General features: G+C 36.0%; 1 protein-coding gene across 1 annotated transcript in view; it reads left to right on the forward strand.

Moving 5' to 3' along the window:
- The first annotated feature begins 510 nt into the window (after nt 1-510).
- LOC139137388 (uncharacterized) overlaps nt 511-12,500 on the forward strand; it is a 49,936-nt gene continuing 37,946 nt past the window's right edge. The window contains exons 1-6 of the mRNA XM_070705443.1: nt 511-955; nt 8,235-8,357; nt 8,737-8,862; nt 9,957-10,091; nt 11,214-11,264; nt 12,223-12,369. Coding sequence (XP_070561544.1) covers nt 580-955; nt 8,235-8,357; nt 8,737-8,862; nt 9,957-10,091; nt 11,214-11,264; nt 12,223-12,369 — 958 coding nt within the window. The 5' untranslated portion in view covers nt 511-579. The remainder of the gene's footprint in view (nt 956-8,234; nt 8,358-8,736; nt 8,863-9,956; nt 10,092-11,213; nt 11,265-12,222; nt 12,370-12,500) is intronic.

Raw genomic sequence — 12,500 nt, forward strand, 5'->3', positions numbered from 1 at the left:
AGATCAGAGGGTTAAATTCAGAACAACACTGCGTCAGATGTACAACGCCTATATCTCTTAAATCAAGACTGAAACATCTCGTCCTTGGCAATTTTTTCGATATTCATTATGCGAATGTGTATGACATACGTAGTTGAATGTGAAGTTCAACCTTGCTACCATATGGTCAGGTCCGTCAGGTGAATTTTGCAGAAAGGCAACCATATGGTACAAATTTTCGAATTATAATAATTCAAATTGCTTCTTTGACTGCTTTTTTTCATTATAATTATTGGTACTGTATTGCTATATGAAATGTAAAAATCGATTTGCAATAACCTTTAGGTTGGTAGTATTGCCTAACTCATTGGAGTTATTCGTTTCAAATTATCAGATAACCAAAATACGTGTATACATTAGGTGATACAGGGAGTGGCAAAGCTGCCATAAATTACTACCTAGTTATAAATGCAATTGAAATACGAAATTACTATCATCCGATTGGTTGTTGTAATTACGCGGGTTGGCAAAAACTGTCCGACAAGTACAGTTCGTCAGATAGATGTGAAGACAAAGATACATTTAGGACGAGTGTCTAACATGGAAGACAACATTAACAGCAAGAATGAAAGTACGAAGGGAAATATACGGGATTTAGCCAAAGGGTTCGCCCTGCGGACGTCCTCACATGGCATATCGCGTATCGCCGAGGCGAACACCAGATTTAGGCGGGCGGCATGGATTATCGTCGTGACGGCTTCATTCATCGGTTACAGCGTACACGTTGGCATCCTCGTCTCCAGGTTCTTGCGATATGACGTCTCTATCAAAATGGACGTCATCACCGGAGATTCTGTACTCTTTCCAGCCGTTACGGTGTGCAACTCTAATAAGCTGCGATTGTCCGAAGTGAAGAAGAGCCCTTATTCTGATCTGGCTACAGTCAATGAGCCCCACTTTTCCTTCACATATCGCGGTGAGTGCAGGTTTTGAAGTTTGAATGCTAGTTGTGTGTGTATGCCCAAAGCTATCCATACATCAGTCGCTGTTTCTTTCTTCTGCAGTTTTAAAATTCTCATGCATGAGCAGAGGTGTCATATACAGGAAAACTTTCTTTGTGCGAGAAATTTTAGCAATGGGGAGAAATTTGGTAAAGACGAAAAGATGTGGGATTATTGATCATTAATTTTGAAAATATCGTCCACAGCAAGAATAACACGAAAGGATCCCAAAATAAACTGTGCGATATTTTTGTTGCTTTGAGTTTGTCGTCCATGTCTCATTATCAAGGTTTTCAGTCAATTTTTGTTTCTCACGCGGAGAAATATACATAATACGCGGAGAAAAATGGGATGCAAATAACACCCGGCGGGGGAGCGAATGACCGTTTTCAAGAGAATAATCAATATTGGTGGCCCGTGGGCAACGTGCGAAAGACAATTGCTGAAATATGTATGCTCTATTTAAAAAAAATCGAAAACGTTGAACACTCACTGAGGAAAGTCAGCAAATCTGAACAATTATTCAACCATTTTGTTATCCTCAAGTGCAATCGAGGATTTCAAAGGCAAATTACTGTAGATAACATTATTGACGTCGATGTTCTGTTTCAAAGACAAATACAAGAGAATCTTATGTAGATATGAACAGTACAAGAGTGTTACATTCTCTCGTAAGAGTATGTTAAAAATAAAAATAACGACTTTTGATGGTTTTTGGAGAAAAGCGTCTACTTACAAAATAAGTAATGTTTTCCCATACATAACAAGTATATATATATATATATATATATATATATATATATATATATATATATATATATATATATATATATATATATATATATATATATATATACATAGCTAGCCTGATCTATCCACTGAAGCCCAACAGGTAGATGGTTTGTAATATTCATTCTGTTAGTTAGGTTGTGTGATTGTATGGAACCTGTACCAGCTTCTACAATTTTATCTGTCTAATTTTATCACCATCTTGATGAAATGTCCCTTCCTTTAGTAGCCGTGTTGTCCAAGACTGTAGACTCATTAAACGTGATGATCTTTGGTTATGATAAAGCACACATTACACCAATCTAAAGTCTGCTTCATGTTAATTAACAGACACTTTCCTAAAACGGTACAATGTACCTGACTTTTGTGATCGCTCTAAAAGTCGTCAATCTTAAGGTAGAAGAGGCCTCGGGGACAGATAATTGAACCTCAAACTGTTACAATTCTTTTCTGATATACCACTTTTGAGGGTTCATTTTAAAGCTCTTGGTAAAAGAAAACTTTTACATTTTCGAAATTCAAAACTTGTATTTTTCTCTATAGTGTTAACATGGGCATGGTGGCCATTTTGAATTGTAAATACTGGTAAACCTTAGAATATTTGTTTTTCTTGTACCAAAATTTGCATGATGACCCGCGATGTTCATTCTTGATGTTGATAAAGAGTGGCTGAAAGATTCATTGAGGAAAGTTTGAGCAAAAGTTTGTCTTTCACTTTCGAGGCGCCCACTACCGTAAATCGTGAACATGAAAGCTGAAATAAAGGATTTTACGAGAAGCGAACCCGATCATGTATGCAACATCTCCTTTGCATAAATTGTACCCTGCTTTTTATTTTGTGTTTCTATTTTTGTCGAAAACAAAACAATTGTCTATGTTACTCTATCCACTAAGATTACTTTTGGACAGACAAATATTGTCGTGAAATGTATATGTTGTTTCGTTTTAAATGTCATTTTAGTGTTAAAGGTTTAAACCATATAACGGGAAAAGAACTATTTGCTTCGATTTAAGCTGGTCGCTAATATGTTATTGTCTTAAAAACAGAGACCTCTTGTTTTTTCATCAAAAGTTAATATTCCATTAAAATTACCAGATCATGTTACATTTCGTCATCTATCCCATATTCACAATTGATAGCCAAGCCAATACCTTAACCATGATATTTTACGTCATTATTGAAATAAGTTAAAATGTATAGTATTTTGTTACATTTGACATCGTATCTGGTAAGTAAATGACACTACAGGCAGAATTTACAACTTCTCTATACGACCAACACGCTGAACTTTCCACTACAGTAGTAACACAAGTTTGTAAATGTCTCCAAACGTATAGTGTAAGCCTTTTCTCGCGTTGAAGCATCTCAGTGATAGTGACGAACGATTTTGATCTTCTATGCTTTGCCCTTCTATGCGTCAGTGGACAGTTCCCATGACGCTTTGTCTAGTCAAATATGACTGCAAAATGACTTCAAGTTTACTTGGTTTTTGATGATGTAAGACTAAACCACTCAGGTTTTGTGCTATATGTTGTTACGGAGATGTACTCACTACTCAAGAACTTTCGTCGTTTTATTCGGTACGAAGTTTGATATATGTTATGTAAGCTGACAATACATTTTACATTAAGCCGACTTTATGAATTCGGACAGTTGAAAGTTATGTAATCGGAAACAGTGACAACAACATTGAGTTGATGGTAAATTAGCAATTAGGTGCCAGCCAATCTACATACAATCTAGACGATACGTTTAATTGTCGGTACATCCACATACTCATGGAGCTGATGTCAGTATAAACAAGCTGGGATATAGCGAAGTTTTACCTCGAGTGTTATCATTGATTTTATGTTAAAAATTGTATATGTAGAAGCCTAATATTATTCGGTCACGATGAGCAAAGGTGACTTTTGTGTACCAAGTTTTGGCAAACTTCATATCGTAGAAATGATTTTATGTGTCTTATTTTGACGATGCATTTTTTGGAACACCGTTGTAACGAAGCTGAGACATTCTTGTTTTGAGCGCTATTTGTACAGAAAGTGAATGCATATTACGATGCTGTGATTCAACCTGCTTATTCTATGTGCTTACTAAGCTCCTAAAATTGTTTCGTGGAGTTCTTCTATTCTTTGTTTCTATAGAAGTTCATTTAAGCCGTCAATCTTTGAAACTCATATTATTATCCAAATATGTCTCTTATAGTGACGAAAATGCACAATTAAGCTGTAAGAAAATATTTCTGTTTAAAGATGGGAAGACAATGATGACAGAGGAAGGAAAATGAATCAAAATCGTACTTATTTTCTTCAGAGTTTGCGAGGATGGCCATTTAAGTATACGCCATTTAAAACTCGATTTAAACCAGTCTAAACCAGTTTAAACCCTTAAGTATGTCATTTTTTGCAAGACTTTATAAGTTGTTGTAATTGTGTAATTTATTTCCCTATCTTGAAAGACGAAGAGTGTTACAAAGATAGTCCACCTCACACAAAGGTTAATGCACCAGTGTTCATCGGTGCCAGCAAAATCGATCTCAATTACGAGTTTATTTGCATACAAATCGGACAAACAACACGATTGTGTAATGTTATAATCGGAGTGTTACTCTTAGAATGAACACTGTTTGTGCTGCATTAACTCCAAATTAGTTCCAATCGTGTTCATAGCACTCACTGTACACGTCCAAGAAGAACCGTCATATTGCTGTCATTATATAGTACTGCCTTTGCTGTCCAGTGTGCCATGGGTTTGAGGTGATGACTTCACAGGCCCTTAAGGCATGGATATTTTTGCTGTCCCTCAGATTTGTCACACAATGAACAACGCCGGTTTTCATTCCATAAAGAGCTTTGGAAGACCGCTTTTCTTCTCATTCCATTTATGTAGTTCGTAACACCGTACAACGGGTGGCCTTACTGTTTCATGCCTTAGCGGTTGTAAACACACAGACTTTATATACAACTTGTAAATGCTGGCAAAGGAAATACCACAAGATAATATCTCGGCGGTTACTCACAGTGTTTTCTAGTCCTCTATCTTTCGACTGATAATGAGTTAATTTAGCTTTCATTTAATGCAGTGTAGAATTCACAGTGTAATAATTGTGCTTCCAACGTTAACTTCCCTCTCCTAGGAGATTTTATTAATTTAAAATTTACGTTGTACAAAAAGTGTCTCCAGAAAGGCGACTTCGTGACGCTAACGACACTATCGTGAAAGTTGTATTATAAGGTCAGCAAATACCTTCATAATTAAAGGAAAACAAATTACTAGTGTATCAGGAAATTGCAAGTCAGTCACCTTCTAATGACCATTAATATTGAACGTCTCCAAAACATACAATTTTGCACTTTGCGTCCAGTTAATACACTAAATTTACATCTGGAACATGAATTTTGACGGACTTCATACAATGGTGTGAAGGCACTGTTCGCAGAACTTATATGGTTGTGTGGACCGACGAGCACAAATCCAGGAATTTTATTCTCTTTTTATTTCCATCATCGTGTGACTAATTATCACAGTGTGTCAGTAACTACACCAAATTTTTATATAAATATCAGTGTAAATAAATATAACTCGTTTACTTAACATATGATGCTTGTGCCTTTTAGGGTAGTATGCTACTCAAATCTGAGCGCAAGGGAAAATTTTATCCATTCTCTTTCAAAATTATGAATAAAATCAGGGATAACCGTGAAAATGTTGTACTATAGATACAAATCATATAACATCTACCGACGTTTGAAATTGAAAATTCCCGCCATCTCTTTGCTAGTTCTGCGCGAAAAGTGTTGAAGTATTCAAAAATCAACTAGACCAGGGAAAATTTCATATTCTTAGGAGATTCTTATAAAGTTGAATTTAAAAAAGATTAGAGCTTCAAAATGAGCCCACACGATCAAGACTAGAAAAGTTTTGTAAAATGAGAGGGACCTACAGTCTTCGAGACGCATCGACGCAAATCATATGCATTCGATACCATGAAGGCCTCAAGGGGGGGGGGGGAGTGGGCTTACTACCAAGGTTATTGATGTGAATAACGGACTTAAACGGACGAATTCCACAACTATCGATCATTTGTGTTAATTGTGTACACACAAGAGATTACTACAATTACGACATAAAAAGTAATTTACCGTCGCTTCAAATTGACATACCCGTCAAATGATTGTGCCGTTTCACACCGAGTAGTCAGATACATGTCATTATGTATTGATGGTGCAAATGCAGCGATCTGATTGGTCGAGACGTGAAAAGAACCGTGGTATATTCGCGATATACTACGGTTGACGCACGCGCGAACTCTCGGCAAGTGCTGGATTTTGACCAGTTCATTTCATATTTGAACTCCCTATCGCTCGTGCATATACGTCGTACGCGCGGACTGGTCAAAATCTCGTGGCATACCATCGCTGGGGTTCTTTTTATTGCTTACATAACCTCTAATTGTCGCAATTATTTCATAGTAGATACATTAAGGCAGAGTCATCGGCATCTGATGAAAAATATGTCAACTGCAAAGAAGCTTATCGAGATCGGCGCACCTCGTAAATCTCTAAATAATATAAGCCTTTATAACAGAGTTAATTACGAGTCGTGTCCCGTGGGCATTTTGATTAATAGTGGAGGAAGTCGAAGGCCATATTTCGGAGATTAGGGACGTTGTCTAATAAATGAAGTATAATAGGAAAAGCAAAACGAGGCGCACAGGTTGATAATTGAAAGATAAACCTTGCGATATATTGAATTGATAAACTGTGATATCTCGTTTATTGTACTAAGCCTGAAGGTCTGTCAATTATGGTAGCATGCAGCTAGGGGACAGATATTTGGACTCTCAATTTTTTATAATTCTTTTCTGATCTACTGTTCGTTGGGGCTCATTTGAAAGCTCTTGGAGTTAAACAAATTTTCACCCTCTTAATTTTTCTGCATATTAAACATTTCATTTTTCTATACAGTGAACACAGGGATGACAGCCATTTTGAATTTCAAAATACAGTACTAGTATACGTAAATGTTGCACAATTTGCTTCGCTAATTCCAAGCCTTGCACGGTGTCCACTGATATTTACTCTTAATGTGGTGAGACAATGGCTGAACGATCCTTTGAAGAAAGTTTGAGCAAAAATATCCAATTTCGAGGTGCTTACCACCATAAAACCCAGACAGCCCATTTCTTACTAAAGGAAATGAGTGATGGAAGAGACCATGTAAAAAAGCTATTCAAGTCAAGGAAGTATGTAACAAATGAAAAGGTTTGTGTATTAAGAAAATAGATCTCTCCGTGAGCACATTCCTGTTTTTATCTTATTATTTAAACGCAGTTTATTGCTGTATTGTTCATGACTGTTCCACTCATTTTAAAGGGACAAAGTCGGCCGTTTCTAATGAATTTTGCTTGATGCAAGATACTTCTTATATTGTTTGACATGTTGAAAGATACTGAATAAATGGGCGACCATGAAAATATTCGACCCCGGTTTTAAACAAATTAAATGAAACTATCGCGAAAATGAATAAATGGTCATGACCATTAATTCATTTTCGCGATGGTTTCATGTATCGTGTCTAAAACCGAGGTTGAATATATGCATGGTCACCCATTCATTTAGTATCTTTCAACGTGTCAAACAATATAAGTAGTATCTCATATCAAACAAAATTCATAAAAAATGGCCGACTTTGTCCCTTTAAGGACTCCAGCTTACACATTTTTGCCCTAAGTTTCGATTTCAAAGGCGCGTGTATTTATCAGCAGTTATCCTCCTAACACGAACCCATATCTTGTATGTGTACAGTTTCGTCCAGTAAACCTCGTGTGCAAACTGAGATAATGTGAAGGAGGCAGGTTTTGATTCGCGGCTTATTTCCTTCGTTTGAGGTAGAGCGAGCTTCCAAAGTGTAAGATTGTAAACTTTTACTCAATATTTCGTCTAAGAAAGTATGTTTAACTATTCTCTTTTAAAGCAAGATTGAAAATCAGGGGACACTGTACGACATAACATACCTGAAAAACAGCTAAACCTAAAAATTAAAGATATTTGAAACTAAAAACGGCCATTTTTCTACGTTAAATCTATGGAGGCAAAGTACTTTGAATTTTCACCAAAACGAGGCAGTCTTCAAACTCGGGTCAAGGGCGTACATTACGTTAAAGTTAACACAAAACAAGAAGCGGCTAACTACAAGCAATTTGATCCCATGGTTCATTAATATATAGACGTTTCATATAAATATAAAAAGACGAAATGATAGATTCGTTGTTTATTCTCTACTTCCTTAAGAAACACTTAAACAGTAATGTAAGTCAGGATGGGCTTTGGGAAATGTCAATCTTTGATGCAAAGCTGTACTAATCATAAAAAGCGTTTGGATATGTAATTAAGACACCATTTTTACGCATCAACAAACTTGCTCTTCACGAGGAATGAAACTATTCTTATTCCTTGCGACAGGTCCGTGCGTGCCCGGCGATCGAGCCTGTGACGAAGATAATAGGATTTGTATAAAGCGCTACATGTGGTGTAACGGTATTGTAGACTGTGAGAGTGGTATTGATGAAACGGACTGCAATAGAGGTAAGCGCAACAAATGCCTTGGATCTAGAGAATCATAGACCCATGTACAAACATTTACAATTTTTACCAACATACAAATGGCCAACATGTTCCCTGACGTTTATCAAATGTTGTTCGGTGAAAATTAAACCGAGATGGTAATATTTGAATTGTTTCAATTTCCACTAGCCCTTCTATTATTGAACGTTCACTGGGATGTCAACATTGCCCGATACTCCTGGGACCATTATTCAAACAAATCACCGGCAGTATGCAAGGGGAAGTCCCACCAACCGAGACGAGATAAGATCGTTACTCCTGGCTTCTGAAGATTTTGTGTTTTGCTCATGGAACTAGGAATAAAGTAACCATTATTTAAACTTTCGACTCATTTCTCCAGACAACTGTCTGCCAGATCAGTACAAGTGCGATAACGGCAAATGTCTCCCTCTTGAGTTGATATGCAACTTTAGAAACGATTGTGGAGACAACAGCGATGAACTTGACGGCGCAAAGTGTCCGATCAGTGAGTATTCTTAGTTTAAACTCTCAACCTTTTCCGCACAATAATGATATCACAACCAGCGATCATCGAGATAAATCTGAAGACAAATAGAATTATGACTGTGAAACAGTGCTTACTTATTTGTTTCTGATATTTCGAAGTGAACATCATGTACATTTCCACAGTCCATAGAGGTACTGCGACATTTCTTAAGACATGAACTTTTTTACATTTAGTCCATTGTGATTGAACTTTGATGACTCGGCCACGGACTAGATTAGTTCTTGAAGAACTACTTCCTTGGTCCTCACCAGATCTTGTGTGTGTGACTTTTTTCCATAAAAATAAAACCAATTTTTTGGTGTTTTTATCAATCTCCTGATTTTTTACCTATTGTAAGGTTTTTTTAATTTGTTTATTACATTCGCATTTGTATTATAATTTCTGGTGAAATGAATAAAATTATAGATTGCAAATTAAATTATAAATTTTAACGAAATTAATATGAGTGCTGTAACTGAACGTTATGACTAGAAAATTTTTGTCACTGTCGTGCATTACAGCGAGATTTTTCTTAACCCTATACTCCCAGAGGCAGAAAGAGACAAAACAACTACGACCTTGTCCATATAGGCTAAGGTATAGAATGAGCCTCGGGGACAGATATTCGGAGTCTCAAACTTTTACAATTCTTTTCTAATCTACCACTTGTGGAGGCTCATGTTAAAGCTCTTTATGTAAGAAAAATGTCGCCGTCTAAGATTTTCGAAAATCGAAAATTTTATTGTTCTCCATCGAGTTAACACAGGGATGGTGGCCATTTTGAGTTTTAAACAACGGTAAATCTTGGTTTATTTGTTTCCCTAGTACCAACATTTGGACGGTAACCTCCGAATTTTATTCTTGATTTTGAAAGAAAATGGTGAAAAAAGTCATTGAGTAAAGTTTAAACAAAAGTTTAAGTCTATCACTTTAGAGGCGCATATTAACGGAGTCTTGCACAGTTTGGTCCGATAAATTTAATCGCTCGACCAATTAAAATTCAACAGAATAATTTTCTGATGAAAACATTGAAATTCTCATTATAAACATGTCTTCAAATAAATATATTACAGTACCCTGTCAGTACGGAGAATTTCAATGTGAAGAGACTCGGCAATGCCTTCCTCTCTACGTCCTCTGCAATGACCGCCTTGACTGTGCAGATGGCTCTGACGAACCGGACGGACAATTTTGTCCTTTCTACAGAGGTATGCAGCTATTTACATGTATTTATCATGCCATCTAACAAAATACAAAATATGAGACAGTATCAGCATTGATGTTACTGTGATTCAACTATCGACGCTGCTATGATATTTCTAACCAGGCCATATCCTCCACTGCAATGAACGTCTCGTAAAGAAAATTGGTGCCGCGTAATTTTATGACAAAGAGGAGGAAAGTAGAACTAAAATATAATTTTGACTAAATTTATTCAAAGTGGAATTATATATATATATATATATATATATATAACTAGAAACGTGTTTTGAAATATGACAGGTTCCAAAGTGCTGTGTAGCGTGGAAATTTAATGTAGAAACTAATTACAATAAACACACAACTACATCTGAATATCTCTGCACAGCAAATTTTTGGGGCTTGAAAATATGACCTATGTAGGACTTGAACCCACTTCCCCCGAATTTAGTTCGAATGCTCTACCAACTGAGCAAACGGATAAGTTCAAGTTGGTTTGACGTGCGCCGTCCAATCAACTTGAACTGATCCATTCGAACTGAATTCGGGGGACATAGGTTTAAGTCATACATGGGTCATTTTTTCAAGCCCCAAAAATTTACTGTGCAGAGACACTCAGAAGGAGTTGTATGTTTTTTTTTCTAATTAGTTTATATATATATATATATATATATATATATATATATATATATATATATATATATATATACCTACTACATACATATATATACATACATATTTATACACACACACACATATATATATATATATTTATATATATATATATATATATATATATATATATATATATATATATATATATATATATTGATCATAGTAAATTCTTTAAAGAAGTCTCAAGACTAAAGACAGACAGACAGACCAGACACAAATATATGTATTATACTTAAAAGTAAGCTTTTTAAAAAGTGTAAAGACAGTGACAGACACACATACATATATGTATACATATATCCATAAAACGTATTACATCACTACCAAAGTAGACTCTTTAAAAAGCATTAATCTTTCTCTTGTAATCTGTATCAATCATTTGCTGCTGTTGTATGAGTGTTCAATACACATTATCCCTGTTGTATGTTTCACGTCCCGCAAACTGTATTCCTCAGTTGGATTATGCAACTACGATGTTTTCACTGGTGAACGAAGTTGCAGTGGACGTAAGTAAGGCTCTTTTGTATACAACAGTTACATGCAATTCAAAAAGTCTGACAGAAGATGGAAACTACGGTATATTTCCTTAAGGTAGAACCAACCTCGGGGACAGACATTCTGACTCTCGAACTTTTACAATTCTTTTCTGATCTACCACTTGTGGAGGTTCATTTTAAAGCTCTTGTTGTAAGTAACTTTTCCACCGGCTTAGTTTTTCGACATTCGAAAATTAATTTTTCTCCTTTGAGTTAACACAGGGATGGAGGCTATTTTGAATTCTAAATATCGGGAATCTTGGGCTGGTTGTTTCTCTAGTTCAAAAATTTGCACATTGCCCCTATTTTATTCTTGATTTTGAAATAGAATAGCTAAAAGGTTCCTTATGGAAAGTTTGAGCAAACGTTTAAGTATTTACTTTCGAGATGCATACTGCCTTAATGCAAGGATTAATTACTTAGAACAATGTCGAATAGTTCGAAAAAACTGAAAATGAAGGTGAAACACTGAAACGTTTTTTGACATAACGCTACCAGCAATACACTGCCATTCCCTAAGGCGCTCGTCCTCTTTGGGCAATAAAAGAACGCTGTAATACTTATGAAATGGTAACAGGTGTGTGCTGTACATAGGTGTTTCTCCCAGATAGAGCACCTACAGGTGACTACTAACTACTATTAGAGAGGCTTGTTTTTTTGACGGGTTTCACTGAACAAATAGTGCCCTCTACGGCGACGTTTCTGATTAGTGAAATATAACACTACTTCATCCCTTTGCTGAAATGTATTCAATTCTTCAAAGTCATGCAAAGGACCTCAATTTAGAAAGCTCGCAATATATAGTATATAGCGTGAAGTTCATTAACAGGTGGAATATGTATTCGTTCCTGCACTGTAAAGATTCCTTTAACAAACGTTCGAATCTTGTTTCAAACATATAATGGCAAGTATTACTGTTTCTCATTAGCACCACTGCAGGTTTCTTACTGCCCCGGAGGATTTCGATTCATGCACTGTGGAGGAAGTGAAACTAAAATCTGCCTGCCTGAACGGAATATGTGTGACGGAAATGTCGACTGTCAAATTGGCGAAGATGAGGTGGAATGTCAAAATTGTAAGCATGAAAAACCTACTGAGAGTATAGGTGTACCATTTCAAGGTCAATAATCCAAGTGAGCTGTGTCGATAGTCTTTTCCTGATGATTTTAAGTCAATAAAACAAAAAGCTGGATTTTTATAAGTAAG

This window comes from Ptychodera flava, chromosome 7 (assembly GCF_041260155.1).
Source record: "Ptychodera flava strain L36383 chromosome 7, AS_Pfla_20210202, whole genome shotgun sequence".
In the NCBI taxonomy this organism is placed as follows: domain Eukaryota; kingdom Metazoa; phylum Hemichordata; class Enteropneusta; family Ptychoderidae; genus Ptychodera; species Ptychodera flava.